This window comes from Filicampus tigris, chromosome 21 (genome assembly GCF_054856515.1).
Source record: "Filicampus tigris isolate MCC_2025a chromosome 21, RoL_Ftig_1.0, whole genome shotgun sequence".
Lineage (NCBI taxonomy): Eukaryota > Metazoa > Chordata > Actinopteri > Syngnathiformes > Syngnathidae > Filicampus > Filicampus tigris.
In genome coordinates, this window is record NC_141237.1 from 6,777,528 (window position 1) to 6,797,541 (window position 20,014).

Genomic DNA, 20,014 nt, shown 5'->3' on the forward strand with positions numbered 1-20,014 from the left:
TTCCATCGATCTGTGTGTGTGCATATCTCTGCTTGACCACATATGAGGGCATTACAATACAGTATTTTGAATACATCTATGTATACTTCTCTTACACTATTTTTTGTTTTTCCTCATGGGATGTTTTTAGTTTCAACTGTGGAAAGAAAAAGAAAAAAAGACAGACCACTGCAAAAATATCAGTTTGTCTGATTTTTGACAAGATAACTGACACGTTTACTGTCCAAAATTTAATGTAGCCAGTGAGTACAGTAGATTGGTACGGCCTCCTTTGCCTCATCTGATTGGTTAGTCGACCTGTCACTCAAATCGTTTCCATGGTTACTGCACGCTCTGAGCCAGAGGAGAGTCGGTAGCGAACCGCTGACAAATGGAAAGCCAAACACAGCGGACTGATAACTTTAGCACGATGTGCTGCTTAGATGCCCTTTTCGACTAAACAATCCGATTTATTTTCATTTTTTGTAACGAATGTTTTCGTGCATTTTGTTGTGTCTTTGTTTATTCAACTTCTGACTCCAGAGACTTGACAGGGGGTCAAACGGAATTTCTTTGATTTTTTTTATTTTTTTTTTATAACGTTTTCCTTTTCAAAAGTCGCCATGATCCCCGAATGTCCAAGTGCCGTGGAGTCGGTCGATCGGACCAAATACCAGCCGGCCGAACCGAACCAGATGAGTACCGTCGTCGGAGGCTTGTTGAGCCAAATCACAACCGTCATCAAGAACGAACCTTTCACCGACAATTACACCATTATACCCGGCAAAGAGCTTGGACGGTAAGACTGCTTCAACGTCATCATCAGTTCCCCAATAATAATAATAATTCAACTGCGTTAATGCAAATGTAATGAAACTTCCCAAAGGTGTGGATTTTGTCTTTTCCATCTTCATCTCTTATAATATGTCAGTAATATACTGTTTCCAATTAGAAAGTGGCTCTGTCATGTTCCCTTTTGGTCAATTAAAATCCATCATTATTATTTTTAAATCCTTGTAATTACCCGTATTGAAGCACGCAATTGGAGTTAGATGTAAAGGCTCAACCAGGGGCGTCACTATGTTTTATGGACAGGGGTGCCCAAGGGGTGTTTTGGGATGGATTCCAAAAACTGTAAAAAGCCTGTGTAAACAACTTAATTCCTTCCCTGTTGTTTTACATTGTCATTTTTTTGGTTTTCTACTAACTCAACATTGTTTATTAATTTTACGACAAGGAAGCAATTTAATTTCATATTCAATAGTTTACAAAATTTTGACAGCATTTCAATGAAGCAAATGAGTGGCGCAGTTTTGATTTCAAGAAGTGGATTGGCGTGGAACATTTGCGTGCTGTGAGGCGTCGTCAGGTGTGCTATGGGAAATAAATCCGATTTAATCGGGCCATCATGACGAGAACTGATTTTAGTCAGAAACTGTCTGCAGTAAAAGAAGAAAAAAATTAGATTGAGACTGACTTTTTTTTTTTTTTTTAAATAGCTAACCTCTTTTTGGGATGCATTGCATGCGTGTCTCCCACAAGTGCAACAGCTGCACGAGCACTGGAAAACGGCACTCGCGCCAAAGCCACACGCATGTCAACCCTCACTGAACGCGACATATTTATCTGATCTTTGTGCATCCACAGGCCTGTGTTTATTTTTCCAGCCACGTTTTACTCCCGAAATCACATGATCATCTGTTGCCCTGTAAAAAGATTGAAGCGCACTTGAGTCTTCACTCTGGGTGGTCTGTCGCCAAATATAAAAAAAAAAAAAGTTGAGTGAAACGAATTGCCGTGCATGTTTCAGTTCCTTCGAGTAACGGTTGATGAAGTCACGAGGCCCGGCCGGTTTTGCGTGGAATATTCTTTTAGAAGGAATAATCACCCACAGTGGCTGGTGCGAATCGACTCTTTTGTCAGCAGCGTCCGTTAACCTCGACGTCACCCCCTCGGATAAGATTTGTTGGCCCAATCAAAGTTAAATTAGGCTCCTCCTTGTATGACCGATTGAGCGTGTGCGTGTCTGGCTTTTCATCGTATGACCTGACATTGTGACTCAGCTTAGCTAGCAGATCAACATCAAAAGGTGACATTGATCTGAAGTGCCATACCACTCCGCATACTACAGCATTGTAGTCGGAAAGTCATCTGACACAAGTTCACGTGTTCATATTTGAGCCCACCCGAGACCACTCAAATCAACAAATTGCACTGACAGCATGTTTTTACATATTTTTTGCTGTAACAATCTTTCAAATGAAGGACAAATGTACTCGCAAGCAAGCTGAAAGAAGTTAGCTTGATGTATCATTAGCCTATTAGCATAATTCCCAAAAGTCTTTCAACATTTGTGGAAATCAAGAAAAATTGAAATGAGAAGTCCAATTGACTTGGTTTTTAACCTTTGTTGATTATCAAAATGATTTCCGGTATTTATGCTAACAATATTCATATATTAGCTTGTAGTCAAGTGAATTTTGGACTCTGAAGTAAACAAAGCGGCAGTCAAATATCAAACTGAGGTTAGATGATATAACCTTCTACCGGATAAATCTTTCACTTTTTTCAAATGAAGCTAAGTTCAAGATTGAATCGGATCGTACAAGGCTCATTTAAACACCGTGCAAGTGAATCCCGATACGCTCCGATAAAGTAAAACGATACTTGAGCTGGTCACGCAATCCGAACGATAACTTAGAAATTCTAGTTATTCCACTTCCCTGTATTGTCCCTCCCTGATCGTTTCCACCGAATCGACCTCGCTAGTCGCGCATGCATCCGACGGCCTCCCTTACGACCCCCCCCGCCAGATGGCTACCGAGCCGGGCTTGAGGATGCACTTTGAGATAATACTCTCAATATGCCCCCGCAGCGGAGTCCCAGATGGCCCGTGGCCAAGCTCATTCCGTCGAGGCTGCAAATGTGAGGCTGCAATGGAATTCCATATGGTTAAGACGCAAAGCTTTTTCCTGGGTGGGACAGCGTGACAGGAGGGCTACGCTGGTATTAGCTCATGTGGTACGAGGCTAAGCTTTTTGAGTGATTGCGCCCGCAACTTGTCTGCAGCAAACAAAGCACCCCCCCCCCCCCCTTTCCCCCTCAAGGGAACATATCAAAGTTGCCGTTTGCTCCTCATTGGTATCGTCTTCAACGCATTTGATATCAGATTAGCTTGCGCACGTATACACACACACACAAAAGCACCAGGGTGTAGTCTGTTAGCGAGGCTTTAGAAATGCGCTGACACGGCTTCAGAACGGGCTGTGGTCATCCAGTATGGTTTCTAAAGAGCAGGCCTCGGTCTCCCAAACCACTCGGCAGTGTGTATCGGCTGCTTGCAGTTGTCGCCACACCAAAAACACACCACCGTCACTATAGTGGGAATAGTTTTTACGTTGGGGTTAGCAAGAGTTGACTTTCAGTGCGTACGTGCCCTCACATATGTATTATAAGAAGAGATAGACCGATATGCTTTTTTTTCCAGGGCCGATACCGATTATTAGTAGTCAAGGAGGCCGATAACCGATATTTGGAGCCGGTATTCATTTTTAGTGAAAAGGAAAATATCAAAATGTAAAGAAAAATTTACTCTTAACTTTGTTGTAACGTCTTTCAGCATGTTTATTGAACAATGTTTCAGGTTTGCACAATGGTGATTTTTTTTTTTTTTTTAAATCATTATTACAAAAAATTTTTGACAGTATACATCTCTGTTATAAAATTCTAACAAAAAGCTCAGGGAGCGCATTGTCAGCACGTCTTAAAAAGGATGAAGGAAAACTTGAACAATAGCTCCATGTAGTTTTCTACAGGAAATGAAAATTTCAAAATGACAGAAATGATCAACTTTCACACATTTCCACAGTTTTAAATTGATTTATATTCGGTCAGCATAGTTTAAAAAAAAAAAAAAAAAGGCAGATGCCGATATTCGTCAAAAAGCCAAATATCGGTGCCGATAATCGGTCTACCCCTAATTAAAAGCACTTTTAATTTTTATTTTTAGGGAGGGTCAAAGCTATGCTACATGTATGACAAATTTGTAACCAGCAACAATCTTGGATCTTCACTTTAACTCATTCACTGGCAGACATTTTCAGACCCTCTTTTACCCTAACGTTTGAAAAAAAACAATTGAAAAAAATATCTAAATACATTTCTGGGATTGAACGGCTTGACTGCGAAAAGACAAGTAAATCCATCAATGGCAGTGAATGAGTTAACTAAACGCACGAAGGGAAAAATTCTAATAAAAGGCTCGCTTTGCTGATGAATTTGATGCCAAGCCTGAAGCGTTGCTGAAGTCTCATGTGATAGTCACAGGGACAAATTGAATAACAACGTTGTCTTTTTTGTCGTCAGGGGGAAATTTGCCGTGGTCCGAAAGTGCGTGAAGAAATGCACAGGTCAAGAATACGCCGCAAAGTTTATGAGGAAGAGACGAAAAGGGCGAGACTGCCGTATGGAGATCATCCACGAGATTGCCGTGCTTGAGCTGGCGACGGACAGTCAGCGGGTGGTTGGGCTACACCAGGTCTATGAAATGGCCTCTGAGATGGTCCTGGTCCTGGAGTTGTAAGTATCGCCCTCAGAATGGAAAATCTGACACTGCACGTATAGTTTGTCATGCTTGGAGGTTTGCACGGTGGAGTGCAAAGGTCGGGAAGCCACGACCGGGGAACAGGAGCTCAAAATAGTATTTTTTTTTATTTTTTATTTTTTTAAAGACAGAAAACAAGGCACTTTGGAGTAATCAAACATAAAAAAAAAAAAAGTCCAAAAAACAAAACAAACTCATCACAACAGGAAACAAGGGCGAACTGACAAGAAGCAGAAGCAATACGCAGACGCTGAAAGAAACCCGGGAACTAAATACAAGCAAGCTAACGAGCCAACGAGGTCCACCTGGGCAAGGCAGCTGGAGGAGAACAGGCGGAAACAAAAATCTAACAACAACAAAAAAGGACAACGGGGCAAATAATAAACAAAAATCCAAATCAAAACAAAAGTCAACACAAGACAGAACATGACAACTTAAGCATGAATTAAGCCACGCCTATTTCCAGCCAGGCCAACTCAACCACACATGTAATGTGATGTCGGAAGAACGCACGGTGAATCCTGTAAAAACCTCGATGGACATTTGAAACATTTCATTTGCACTGAAAAATTATTTAAAAAAAGAAAAAACAGGATGGACTCACTCATGTTCGAGCACTTTAGCTTGAGTGTTTTGGTCTTACAAATCGAAACAATACGAACTGGGCTACATTTGAACGGTCCAGCTAACACTCGCTATTTCAACAATGCAACTGGCGTGCGTCCAGCCATCAGCGCACACACACACACGCACCCCCACACACACACCCCCCACACACACACAGGCATCTGCATCTTGCGGTTGTCCGTGATCTCATCCCACTGGACATGTCAGGGCCATGCTTGACCCGGCTCACTTTCTCTTTTTATCTCGCCCTTCTCATGTCACTTTGTCCCTCGGCATTGTGACGGTTAGCGATGCACACAAAAAACGAATTGGGGTCGAAGGGCGTTCAAAACGCTGAGGGCAGCGACTAAATGAGATGGCATTGACCTACGATGGATCTGCGTACGCGTGACGGGGGAGGGTTGCATTTTCGAAAAAGATTGAAATGGAGATCCATGCTGGCCCAGTTCCAATTCTCATTACAAACAGTCGAGGCGGACCAGCGCACGTGACATGCAAAAACGCGTGGCCCCCTCGCCCAGAGAAAGAAGAGCGGTCACGTGAGGCGACCCAAAAAAACTCCGGCCTGACGGTTCAAATCAACTTGTCAATATTCTCCACGGCAGATTTTCCAGGCTGACTAGTGTGAAGCTGTATTGTAACTAGTGCTGTCAAAACGATTCAAATGTTGTAATTAATCGCACATTTTGCATAATTAATCACCATGAATCGTATTTTTCAACCACAATTTTTTGCGACGCTTGAAAAAACAAAACTAGATTTAGATTAAAGACCGTTCTAATAGCTTTCTTTGAACCTTGAATATGATTCTTTGCCAGTAAAATACAACAGTTGAGCGATACACCAAAGACGTACAACTAATATGATATTTGAATTCGGCTGTGCAAAGTGTGCAAATGATTTTGGATTTCTCCAATGAGCCGTCAAGCGACTTTTTAAAGTACATCGACGTAAAAGTCCGTCTTTGCGACAGTGACAGTGAGAGGTCAGCTGCTACAGGAAGTAAATAAAACAAGAGTTAACTGAGTTCATTTTTTTTTTTAGTGCGTTATGAAATTTAAATGAATCTCCATAGTTAATGCTTTAATTTTGACAGCCCTAATTGTAACATATCGGGATGAGTGTATATTCCCTCACCATCCATCAAAAGTATCATTTAAAAAAATCCAAATGACATTATGGTTTATAGACGAGCATAAACATTCAACATTTACACATACTGCATTTATAGTTGTTTTCGGGTACTTGGTAGACAAATAGAAAGTCTACACACCCCTCTTAACTCATTCACTGCCATTGACAAATGTATTTGTCTTTTCACAGTACAGCCATTCGGTCCCATTTATTGATACTTTTTTCAATTTTTTTCAAATGTTAGGGTAAAAGAGGGTCTGAAAATGTGAATGAGTTCAAATGTCAGGTTTTTGTGATTAAAAAAAAAATGACCAAGATAAATCATGTCAGCACAAAACCTCTATAGAAAGCAAAAATAATATCAGCAAAAGCCTTTTTTTTTTTTTAAATCCCTTTTATAGTGATACATACCTGGATGACTCAAATCCACATTTGAGAAAAAGTTTGTCGTGCATGCATTCCATAAATACACAACGAACGCGTCTGTTCCAGTGTAGGAAAACTCATTAGCGCGGATTGGCTCAATTGGGGCCCCGTGACGTCAGATTGGTTGCATTTGGGCAAATGAGGGTCTTTGTCTTGCGGGTGTTTTTCCGAAGACCTCTTCCATGGGTAAACGCAAGCGTGAGCGCGGAATGTGGGTCACGCCCATGCATTCACATGACCTCAAAAGTTGAATCGATCTGCTTTGCGACGGCACCGATTCCGCCGCCTCACACGAGCAACTCTTTGTGGGGACTCGTGAGTGTATGGACGCGACCTGGCTCGGCGCTTCAAAGCCCCGTTCGGGCATCGGGAGCAGCACTCGGGCAGTGGGCCGGCCAGCTTTTTGTTGCTTTTGTTCCTGTAACTCACTATTGTTCATTCAACGTATAATCATTTTAATGGCGCAATTCATAGTTCAGCGTGTTGCTTCCGTTGGAAAAGCGAGCACGTTTTGAGTATTTGGCGCTTTGATTATGCTTGATTGGAAAAATTGCTTCCAGTTGAGGACTTAATGAGGTCTGCGTCCTATTTGAAAGTGTGGCAGGGAGTTGATGAGTGATGAGAGGAGTCCGGGACGAGTGGCCGCATACTTTGTGGAATATCATAAAAAAACAAGGTATGAATGCTTGAAATACCTCAAAAATCCTCCATAACAAATACAACAACAAAAAAACAATTGACTGCCGAAGTACATGACATATTCTACTGCCCGTACTTCCCTTCTCATCAATAATTTTTCATTCGAGCTAGTTAAGTCCAGTTTTTAGAGTCACCCATTGACGTCTCTGAAATTTTCCTGGAACCGATACTTCAGTCAGTCGGCGAAAGTTCCCCGAGTAGAAGATGAAACGAAAGTGTCCCGGAGAGTAGGACTGTTCAATGAATCGAAATTGAATTACAATTACGATTATTATATTCCACGATTACAAAATTGGCATAATCGTAAATAACGATTATTAATATAAAGATATATCCAACGCCCTATATTTGTTTACACAAGGATATCGTACTTGAATTTATACATTTGCACCTTTTTTTTTTTTCCAAAATGTTACAATAACAAATTTGATCAATTTTGTTTGGTCCAAAGGGAACTTACATAATTACAGTGTTTCAAAGAAATGTGTTTGTCGTTTTATTTTTTTTTTACGTTTAAACATTTTATATCAAAAAAGAAATGATCGTTTTAAATAATCATGATTACAATCATTACCCAAATAATCATCATTAGTATTTTTTTCATATTGAGGAAGAAGTCATACCGGAAAATGCTTATTGGTCAGATTAACGACAGACGGTTTCAACAAATGCACTGTCCAAAAAAGCCATTTTTTTCCGCCACAACTCAATTTCTCCGGAACCCATCGTCCGACTCGCAGGTGTGAGCGGCTCATGGTGTTTCGGAGAGGTTGAATCAAGACAACTAGACGTAATCGGTTTAAAAAAAAAAAAAAAAAAAGGTAACTAACATTGACCTCAATGTTTTTAGCTAGTTTTTCTTCTGACCTACAACGGGCCTTCCGCTTCCTCAAACCGCCACCTTCCTCAGAGACGGAACCTATTTCGCCGGCACCCTAAGGGGATACTTTGTCTATTTCTGACAAACCTGCCCCTATTTCCTTTCCACTCATTATCAGTTTGTGGTTCTCACAAAAAATGAAAAACAACCGGTAACTTAGGTGATTTCCGAACTGACTGGTTCCACTGACCGGTTTGGATTCACAACCAAGTTTAGCCCCGTATTGATATCGACTATATTTCTGACTTTCAATCCAATTGCGCATGTGTCTCCAACCAGCGCTGCGGGAGGGGAAATCTTCAACCAGTGTGTGTCAGATCAGGAGGACGAGACCTTCAGCGAGAGTGACGTCAAGAGGCTGATGAAACAGATCCTGCAAGGAGTCGCCTTCTTGCATCAGAGAAACGTTGTCCATCTTGATCTCAAGGTTTGTCCCATCGATTAGTACTCAAGTCATTTATTGCGGACAAATGTATACGGTAGAACCCTTACCCAAAACGAGAGTTATAAGGAATCAGAAGACATATACGGTTATTTATAACAAGATGGGTTCTGTGACATTTTGTCTCGTCAGCCTCACAACATCCTTCTGACCAGCAACTCTCCTCTGGGCGACATTAAGATTGTGGACTTTGGTCTGTCCCGTGTAGTCAGCAGCCAGCAGGAGCTGAGAGAAATTATGGGAACTCCCGAGTACGTTGGTGAGTGGGTTTCGCTCAACTTTACCACCTTGATATTATATTCACGGTTCTTATTTGATCGTTAATGCCGTAACTTCTTTTCCTCTTCTTACAGCGCCAGAGATTCTAAATTATGAGCCCATTAGCACAGCAACGGATATGTGGTAAGGACAAAAAAATATGTATATGGCACATTTGGTTGTGTTTTGAGCACAATTATGCTCAAATTTTTTACATTTTTTTTTATGGAAGCGTGGAACAAACGTTTAAACGTATACTACACGTATACTTGCAGATATGTTAGAACGTACTTGAAAACACGTTCGGACGTCCTTATAAATACGTTTGAACGCGCTTGCAAATATGTTCACATATACTTGGAGACTAAATACTAAAAACTTGGAATTTTTTCCCATGATGCCACAAGGTGTGAATGCTAAATGCTTAACTAGCCACCTGTGAATGTGCAAGTAAAAAAAAAAGGAATTTCTTGAGCATTTGGCTTACATTATACCAATACGGTGATTATACCAATACTGATTTCTGTTCGGATTTTTTTTCCCATAATGCCATGTGCAAATAGGAAGTCTTGAAATACGTTTGAGCGTACTTATGTGCATTAGCAAATACATTTAAACATATTTGCCGGTCAAAAATATTTACTCCACATTTGCAGTTCCCACGAGTCCGTCATTACTATCTTATTATATTTCACATAAAGCTTTTACATGTGTCACTGAAGAGCCAACATAAAATATTCTCTTGTTAATGATAAATCGTCTCAAAGGATAGTACGGGTAGTATAACGTCTTTTTGACAAACTCACAAATATATTCAAGCCATCAAATAAAATGAATAATAAATCTTTTTTTTTTACTTTTGTTTTTTTTATTATAATACAGAGTAATGCATTTCTTGCGGTTGTTTAACCAAAATACATAAGGAGAGGATCTTTAACAAGGATCGCTTATTTAAATGGCAATCGCAATATTGAGGGGGGAAAAAAATGTCCACTTTTTGATTTCTCCACTGCCATTGATGGTCGCCATTTTTCTCCTTGTCACGGGTTTAGGAGTATCGGTGTTTTGACCTACGTGATGCTGACAGGCCTGTCTCCATTCCTGGGCAAAGACAAGCAGGAGACCTTTCTCAACATCTCCCAGATGAATGTCAGCTACAACGAGGAGGAGCTGCAGGAGCTGGACCAGGCCGTGTCCTTCATCCAGACGCTGCTCCGTAAACAACCACAGTCAGTCCAAACTTTTTTTTTTTTTTTTTTTGTGGGACTCTACTGAATCAATAATGAATACATTTCCAAACGGCTTTTTATGCGTCTGCGTTTAGGGTTCGAGCCACAGCCGAGCAGTGTCTCCAGCACCCGTGGCTCCGGTCCGAAGATCCTCAGGAAACGGACACGCGCGATAAACGCCCCCAGCTGGAAGTTCAGGATGCATCCGGCACAAGCGACGGTTCCGGCAGTAGCCCGGAAAGTCACACTGCAGCTACGACTACAACTTGCACAAACCGGGTGGAGGAGGACGATGAAGGTCCGGCCACTGAGGACCTGATCGTCATGGCCGCCTACACCCTGGGCCAGTGCCGCCAGTCGTCCACCGCCGAGAAGGACGCCCTGGTCAGCGAAAAGAAGGCCAACTCCAAACGCTTCAAGTTTGAGGAGCCCTTCAGTGTCCTGCAGGAGGTCCCCGGGGAGTTCATCTACTGAAAAAAAAAAAATAATAAATCACACCCGTGAGAGGGAGAATGGGCAGTTGAGGCATTTATATGCAAGGGGAGCTAAACTGGGAAGAAAATCTTTAAGAAAAATGATTGAAAGCTCAAGAAGAATGATTCAATATGAGATTCGTGATTTTTCTCTGATTTAAAAAAAAAAAAAAAAATCACATTTAAAAATAATGAGACCACATTGTGGCCCAAAACTGATATTTTGGTTTCATCAGGTCAGTTTGTCTCTTGTCTCCAAAATGCTTGTCGAATTGGAGCAAAATAAATACCTGATGAGTAATTTAAAAGCGTCGTCATAAAAAAGGGATGCAACAATCTCTTCATCATACGTACATGAACAATGTAGAAGGATATTACAAAGGGGGAAAGGAAGGTGTCAGCACCCTCTGTTGGCCAAACTAGGTATAGTCATCTATAGATTACAACAACAACAAAAAATCATCAAATGATAAATGCATAAATTATAGGAATTTAATTTAAAAAAAAATACTTGAGGGAAAAACAAAACTATTCCACAAGTTGACAGTAAAAATATAAGTTAAACACATGTTCCTTTTTCATCTTAATGACGCGGCGGGTGGGGGCGGGGGGATAGCACTTATGTAAATACACTGTACAGTACACATCTTGATTTGGTTTTACACAAACCTTTTTTAAAACCTTTTGGGGTTTTTTTTCCATCTTTTGGTTGATCTAATACTCTGATGTTTTGATTTCTTTCTTCTTTTTTTTTTTTGAAGCAACTCTTCCTAACTGCACTCACATTCAGGCGCGTGGTGATATTTTGTTGTTGTTTTTGGTGCCACTATTTGAAAAAAAAGTTATTTAGGGTTTTTCTATGTTACGTTTACCTTATAACATCCTTTTTTTTTTTTATTGTTCAATTTCTTTTTTTGTACATGATGTTTGTTTGTTTATTTAAGAGTACAGTACTGTTAAATATACATGTATTTGTGTAACATTCAGTATAGTTTTACAACCTTCAATGGCTCAGGCCTGTCTTTAAGCAACCCAATAAATATTTGTTCGACTTGTACATGTTGACTGTGAGCGTTCTAGACTTTCCGGTTGTGGGAAGTACATTTTTGATGTACATTGGGAAAATATTTGTACATGAATGTCTTGTACTGCAAATAAACATTTTTAATGTGTTGGGAGTTACAACGATGATTTATGAAAAGAGAATATTAATCGTATGCAGCATTCGTAGCTCTCGCACAATTTCTTTACTCCTGTGAACTGACCAGAGCCAAATACTTGCGGCTTGGACGCACATACCTCGGGTCAAATGTTTCCAGCATGTTGCTAAAGAACTGCTTTTGCAACGTAAAAAAATGAGCATCATGCCTTTGACAATTGACGTTGTCATCCGTGTTTACCTTATCGCATTTCACCTCCTCGGAAGTTATATGTCAGGCTGGTGAAGCGGTATTGGTGTAGTAGTATCGGGGCATTTTTTCTCAATCTGACGACAAAAAAATGTTCGCTAAATTATCTTTTGATTCTGGAAGGTCCGACAGACACAGTGAACTCAAATAGCGTAACACGCTATTGTTACTTTGTGTTTATCCCAATTGTACAGTAATTAATCTATGAAACCAAATTGACATTGTCTTGTGTTATGTTTTGGACAATACGGTATCATTTTCTACAGAAGCATATTGCATGCACTTGGGAAAAAAAAACACTTTTTTTCTGAGTAATATTTTGTGTGGCTTTGTTTTTTTAAGTTTCTGTTTTTTAGAGTAACTTATATTTCCTCTTTTATGGAATGATTTATTTGTTTACGGGATATAACGCAAAAATATTGCATTAATACGCAATACCATTACGTTATATCACGATATTAAATATTCTCGTGGAGTCCACTGCCTGGCTCCGTACCGTACCGTGCAAACGAAAAATACTCTGATTACTCTGGGGATTACTGGCATTTCCATTCATTGCAATGAGGAGTTTAGTCAGGGAATTTTTGCCACCAAGTAATGTCTATAAATGAAACGTGTGATCTTGGTGGGCGAGGTGCGAAAGGGGCGTTGTGGAAGCAAACATCACAGGCTACCGTTGCCTCGGGTCCTGCCTCGCCATTAATCCTCCGTCTCACCGAGCGAGGCTGTCTTGTCTTCCTCCTCCTCCCTAACCGGGCGCCAGACGCACTCCCGCGGTGGTGGCGGAACCGTCCGGATGTGATCTCCGTGGATCCCCGGGAGCAGGAATGAAAGCGACGCGGCCATAAAGGAGCGTCGAGTCTCCGCGTCGGCCCTTTTTTTAGTGGAGCGCTTACTTTGACCGGCGGAGATATGAGGAACCCTCGGACCGATTTAGCTTTGACATTCTGGCTATTTCTAGAGGTGAGTGACAGACATTGTCGGTTCCAGTCCCTCCGTTTGTTATCAAGAATAATAAATAAATAAATAAACAAACGTATCCTTCCGAGCCCTGGCCATATGTGTTGGTCAGAGCCGAGCCCATGTTAGAAAAACAGCGATTTAACTTGAGCTCCGGTGGAATAAGAATGACACAATCCATAGAGGTCAGTTTAGGACATCAACGGGATGTATGATATGTTTTTGTCAAATCGGGTGGCAAAAAAAAAAAATTGCAAATAACATTGGCCTCAAACAAATAGTAACTTTAAGACACACAGTCTGCTTGTTTCCGCCGCCTCGTCAATTGAGGACGAGAACATCACGAGCAATTGGTGCTGAGAGGTGAGAGGTTACATGTGTAAAACGAAAAGATTATTATGAACCTATATTTTATTTTGTCTAGAGGCTCCAATACCCAAATTACCACACTGGATTGTTGGGCCTGTGCATGGCTAAATGTTATGCAGCATTGAATTATTTTTAGACGTCAGCAATGTACTTCCTCACGTTTTGATTCTCAGATATTAGGTTTGGCATTAGCTCATTTTGTCTATTGATAGCTTTTTGGGGGAATTTAACCTTTATGTATCCAGGTAAAACAATTGAGAACAGATTCTCATTTGCAATTCCCATCTGGCAATATTTGCCGTTTTCAAATATAAAAATAGTGCTTTTGCGCCACCTTGTAGCATCTCATCGAGCGACTGTGTTGAATTGAGGGGAGGAGCTTCATGTTTATTTTTGTCTTCATTTTCTCTCAAGCCATATCCTTGTGTATTTTGCCGCCATCTTGTGGTATCTTTATGAATCTTTTTTGAGTTTTGCTATTTGCGGGAGGACACTGTCCTTATCCCTAGTGACTTGGTGAGAGGTGGGGTACATCCTGGACGGGTCACTTGCCCACTCACGTTTTTTTTTGCTCAGGCCAAAGCAATAACAGTGTTACTCTGGTGCCATCTAGTGGTAGCTTGATGTCAGGGATGTTTGCAAATCGAGGAGTTTTATTCCGACAGTCCATTTAAAAGCGGTATAGAAAATAAATGGAAGTAATTTGGAGGTTTGAAGGTCCTCTGTGTATGACAAGAGGGTCACACTATGATCCAAAAGGTTTGTTCTGGACAAAATCGTGCCGATCCCCATTTCCTCTTAAAGCCCACCGCCAACACTCATATACATTTATTATTAACGTGAATCATTATTATTTCATCATCACTCAGCTGACTGAGCTCATCTATTTTAAATGTACACAGGCAGTGTGGTCGGAATCAAGCCCTTCAACGCTGTTCGCTTTGATCAGTGTTAAAACCGGAGGTGCCTTGACTTGAGTCAGACTTATGTCGTCAGTTTTGGGACTCAGGAAAGTTATGAAACACGTCGACTTCATATTTATCGGGCTCAATTACCAAAATATCTGGTAGTCTGGCCAGATTTCAACGAATGTACGCTGTTGTGCATACTTTGTACTCCTCTCGCAGTGCTTTAAAGCGGCATTTGCGGATGATATAAACCGGCTAATGCTAAGTAGTAGCATTACAGCAGTTACTTTCAGTTACTTTTCATTTGTTGTTGATGCAATGTTAATGTAGTGTCATAGGGCCTCTAAAGTCACTCGTATCCGACAAACACTCATGAGCTCTCTTGAAGCGCACGCACCGCGGACGCCGTTGATTGTGCTCAGCTAGCTAGCTAGCACGTCTTCCACGTGGTCTACAAGGTTCAATTGCGCATATTTTATACTAGCATTAAGTTAGCGTACTTTCATGCGAATGTATATGGTTTGTTTGAATATTTAAGTGTATAAATATACAATGTTTAATACTCTTTTGCTTTACACAGTCAGTTTTACAGTCAACTTCAGCTGGGACTGACTAACACTTGGTACAAACACGCTTTGTCTCTTTGGAGAACTGTGAGAGTGAGCAGTAAGAGCAGACGCTCAGTAATACTTTGAAAAGAGTTTTTTTTAATAAGATTAATGCGCTTAAGTGTTTTAATGACAACCTCAAGAGGGTTGGTCAGAATTTTTGGAGCCGCCAGATGTGGCCTGCGGACCATGTAAGGCTGTCTGTGTAACTGCTGCGCTTAAATCTTCTTCAAAGATAATCCCACCTTTTCTCTCCAGTGCTGAGAATGCAGACGCCGACTGAACATTGAAAATTGACACCGTCAACATGTTTGTTGTCAAAAGCATTGTGGGGTTTTTTTGTGTGTTTTTTTATGGAAATATAATTCAGAGTGGCAGATTCTGGCATTCTGGCTCATTCCTGCGTTTTTTTTGTTTTTGTTTTTTTTTCCTATCCCTGCTAGAATCTTTTGCAACACGTTGCTGGTGACTTCCGACTTGAAATCCCCGAGACAAGTAACCGGTAATTGTTTCGGCTTGAAATGAATAACCAGTCGCTCTCCTTTCTTCCTTTCTGCGCCTATATTTAGAACTTGATGACATTAATGTGTGACCATATCGCCAGTGTCGTTTGTCTTCTATTTAGACAATATTTACACTGAGCAGGCGCAACATCAAAAAACAAACGCACAACATAAGAGCTATCCAATGTTCAATTTTGATTTACACTTTTAGAGCGGTATCAATTTAACTATGTACTGCACCGAAATTGCTGTTGGTATTCATATTCATGGTAGATTAGTGGCTGGGAAGACTTGTGGCACATGGTGCTTCTTTTCTAACAGCGGAAGCAGAGATGCGTATCGATTCCAATTAAACGTTAAACTTCACAGCACCCTATTTTGGCTGCGTCCTTTTCAGTGACAATGGCCGAAAACCGAAAAAGCACTTTTGGGCCATTTTGTGTTGAAAGAAGCCTTGTAGTTTTAGTCTGGAAGACTTTTGTTGTGTTGCAGGGAAAGGCTGTTATTGAATCTTCCACTTTCTAATATGGTTACAGTTGATTATATTTTTAAACATTCCAAAAATAGAAACCACTACTTGGGGCGGAGTAGATCAGCTTGCCCCAGATTTTATTCCTCACTTTGTTTCAACTCTGTTCTTGATTTGGATGTGTTGCTTCAGAGCATTATCAAATTCAGTGATAGGATGTTCTAAAGTATTATCTGGACGTTTAAGAAAACTACTCTTTGGGCTATGATTGATTCTTTTTACATATGATCGATACCATTTTATTTTTGGTCGATACCAATATGAGTATTCACCTTACCAATACCACCAGTATTTATGATACATCAAATTTCAAAGTGAAAAGGCTGTAGTGTAGCGCCAACTACTGGCAAGTAAAACGTATTCAGTGTATCAGCGGTTGGTATTAGCATCCTTCATGAGGACCCAATCCCTTGAAATAAGGCCGGTATCGTCCCGGTATCGATACCCGGTATCGGCGCTTGCTCATATCGAATTGCTTTACCGAAGTAAAATGCTGTCCGTGGTTTGGAATTGAAAGGAGAAAAACGCCTTACTGCATTCTGTACACTACGAGACAAGTGTTCCAGGATTGAATATTCCTCCTTTGAGAGAATGCAAGGTACGGAGGCCAAGTATCAGAGCAACGTAGCGCTTCCAAATGTCTGTGAGGGAGCTTCGTTATTGATCGCACGCATTTCACAAGCAGCAACTACAAAGGCGAAGCAGCCGGATCGCCACACACACACACACACACACACACACACTTGTGCTTCTAAGGGCTTAATGTTCAGTGTAGAACCATTTGAACTATTCAACCCCCATCCAATGTCCTCTGGCTAAAACCTCCGAGCAGCTTTTAAAGCAGCGGAGCACATTTGCTGGTTGTGTAAGAGTCATTTTTGTCCCACGGGAGCACAGAGAGGGGCATTTTCCTCCTCTTGTCAGTTCTTTCGCTCCGTCTAATTGGACCAAGACAATGAACAGAGCTGGATGATGACCATGCTGCTAAATGGATAACAATTAGGTCCAAAAAGAGAAAATGGATAGTGGCAAAGTCTGGAATGTGATGTAAAAACTTTCTATTCGGAGCTGTTTGTGTTGAGCTGATTTTTTTATTTATTTTTAAATCATGACTTGGGAAAAGTAAGGAGCGTAAACAGCTGGCATCATTTAACACGTTTAAATGTGTTTAAAACGGTACAAAAAATGATTTATTTTTCGGGATCAACAAAAATCAGCAGTTTTTTTTTTTTGTGCCAATTTTTTAAATGTCCACACATTAACACAATACAACATAAGACAAATGTGACATTCAAACATTGGCCCATTCATCTCTAAGTTATAAAGTTAAAGAAATGCAATAGGACATTTTTTTTCTGTTGTAAGCATTAAGGGACCCCAAAAACAAGTTATTTTATTCATGACATTTTTTAAATTAATCGGCTAATTGATCGGTTATCGGAATTTAATCCTGCCGAATATCGGAATCGGCATTGGCTTCAAAAATTGGTCAGGCCCTATTTTTTTTCAATTATTGTCGATGTATAGTGGATATTCACCAATTATGGTATGTCATGTGGGGCGACAGAATATTTTCTATTTCGGTTTGCCGGTGACCTTGAAAACGATCTGACATGGCTAAAAAAAAAAACAAAGCTGCAGAATGTAAATCACACCTCAAGGTCTCACCAATTTTTGTGTTATCTCATACTGGGTGGGTGAGGCTGCTGCTTTTCCAGAGTGAGACCGCATTATTTTCCACAGGAAACAACAGCAATGGTCCACAAAAACTCCTTTCGCTGTGCTTCTTGGAATCCCCAGAGAACCTCAATGATTTGGTTTTCCTTTCAGCACTGAAAATAGTGCACTCTAATGTTCAGTGTTGCAAAGTGGGTGTCGTTTCTAACCCTAAACAAAATGTACTCATTTTCATTTAGGCCAGGAAATAAGACGCGAGCATCATTTTTGCCATGATTGGCCTCCAATGAAGACACAGGTGTTCGCAGATGTACCTTAGGTCATACCCAAGCCTTCTTCTCTGGGTCCTCTCGGTACTCTGAGCGTCTTCTTGTAAATCTGATCAAGCCGGCAGTCTCATACGCGCAGAGGGAGATCATTTCAAAGGCGGTTAATTAAGCAGACAGCCGGCGGCGGCGGCGGCGGCACTTGGCATTCTCACGATGGCAAAAGGGAGCACTCAGAGGTGGCGGGGGGGTCGTTGCTCTGTTTGGAGGGGCTCGAAGATTCACCACAAATTAGACAACCAAATTGTATAGGGAAAGGTGTTATGACATCTAGTCGGTGGTTGAACTATTTTTTTTTTTGTTCTATCGCTTTTCATTTGTTGCCGTGATGTGTATGAATGCCGTTAGCATTTGTTTTTTAGTATGTACTACAAACAAGAAACGCGTGAGGAATAAAACAATTTAATTCTCGTATTCGAAAAGGTTCATGGATATATAGAGTCATAAAAAAAACACTCATAAAAGAAAATACAATTAAACATAGTAAATTTAAACATCAAAATGTTCACACAAAGGCTGCTAGCTTAATGCGAACATATACTGTGAAACCACATAGACATGCTCATGGGAATTAGCATTGAAGCTAAAGTAAGCAGATGTACTGTAAATGCTTTAAGCTAAACAACATTTGGCTGTGACGTCTCTGTTGCGGCAAGTGGGTATATTTGAAATAGTAAATTGGACGTGTTTTTTTTTTTGTCTTCTTTTTACAGGCTGTAGAGGCCAAAAAGTACTGCTGGTATTTTGAAGCCGGATACCCAATATACTTCATGTAAGTAGTACCACCCTGCTGCAAATTGTTTGCATAGTTGGCCTCATTGGACGCTAACCCTTTTCTTTGTCATCGTCAATCCAGATGTCGCTCGTACGAGGACTGCTGCGGGACTCGCTGCTGCGTGAGAGCTCTGTCGATCCAGAGACTCTGGTACTTCTGGTGAGTGCTCCGCCCTCAAAACTGCACAACAAACGTTTATTCCCGATTCTCCATCCGCCTTCTTCGTTGTTTCATCACAGGGTGCTGCTGATGATGGGCGTGCTGTTCTGCTGCGGCGCCGGCTTCTTCATCCGTCGAAGGATGTACCCCTCGTCTCTGAGAGACGAGCCTGCCTTCAACGTGTCCTTCACCAGACACCCTGTCACCACGCCGGGTAAATCGTATTCCAGTTAAAGTCTATTTTGATTGAAAATAGCTAAAGCTAATTAAACAGTGTACCGTGTTTACACATCAGGTTCACCCAAACCATGTCATTTTGTCGAACAAAAGTCAATTAGCTTAATGCTAACATATAATGCAAAACGCTATAGACAGGCTAAGGGAAATTAGCATCAAATAATAAACCTTCAAACAACTGCATTCCTCACAAGCTTATATTGTCTCTGCTGTGTGTAGTTTCCCAGCAGCCCGGGAGTATGCAGGGCTTCGGCGCGAACGGAATGACGGCCGGTGACCCGGCGCTTGCCATGACGCACCCCCCGTACCCGCCGCAGCCCGGCTCCACCCACATGATGCTGGCCTCCTACCCCCCGCCGCCATCTTACTGCAACCATCCGCCACCGTCCTATGAACAAATTTTCCACAACGGGGACAAGAAGTAACGAGCACAAAACGGAGAAGGAAGAAGGAAGGCCGCCATTTGTTTGAACCGGAACTGTTCGTGTGAGAACATTGGCACTCTGTTGTCCTGGAGAAAACACTAAAAAAAAAAAAAAATGTAAAACAGGCACAGTAGTCCAAATCTAGATGCACACTCACACGTTCATTTGCATTCACCACTTAGTTTCTCCTCATTCAAGTGGATCAGGTGGATTCTGTGTCACCAGCTTCCTTTTGCCTCCCAACTGCACAATGTACAATTCCGCCAAAACACGCCATGTAATAAAAAGTGGGAGATTCCTTGTCTGAATGAAAAGTTTTTCAGGCATTTTCAAATCATCAGTTGTGAATATGAATAACGAGAAAAGTTTGGCGGGCGTC

General features: G+C 41.1%; 2 protein-coding genes across 2 annotated transcripts; both read left to right on the plus strand.

The window, feature by feature from the left end:
* The first annotated feature begins 350 nt into the window (after positions 1-350).
* On the plus strand, positions 351-11,923 carry stk17a (serine/threonine kinase 17a). Its single transcript, XM_086020586.1, has 7 exons — positions 351-778; positions 4,345-4,557; positions 8,628-8,775; positions 8,923-9,049; positions 9,144-9,192; positions 10,101-10,277; positions 10,373-11,923. The coding sequence occupies exons 1-7, from the start codon at positions 603-605 to the stop codon at positions 10,749-10,751; spliced, it is 1,269 nt and encodes a 422-aa protein (XP_085876712.1). The 5' UTR covers positions 351-602; the 3' UTR covers positions 10,752-11,923.
* Positions 11,924-12,735: 812 nt separating this feature from the next.
* vopp1b (VOPP1 WW domain binding protein b) lies at positions 12,736-19,949 on the plus strand. Its single transcript, XM_086020587.1, has 5 exons — positions 12,736-13,122; positions 18,753-18,811; positions 18,896-18,973; positions 19,054-19,187; positions 19,430-19,949. Exons 1-5 carry the CDS (start codon positions 13,072-13,074, stop codon positions 19,633-19,635), a joined length of 528 nt encoding a protein of 175 aa, XP_085876713.1. The 5' UTR covers positions 12,736-13,071; the 3' UTR covers positions 19,636-19,949.
* The last annotated feature ends 65 nt before the right edge of the window (positions 19,950-20,014 follow it).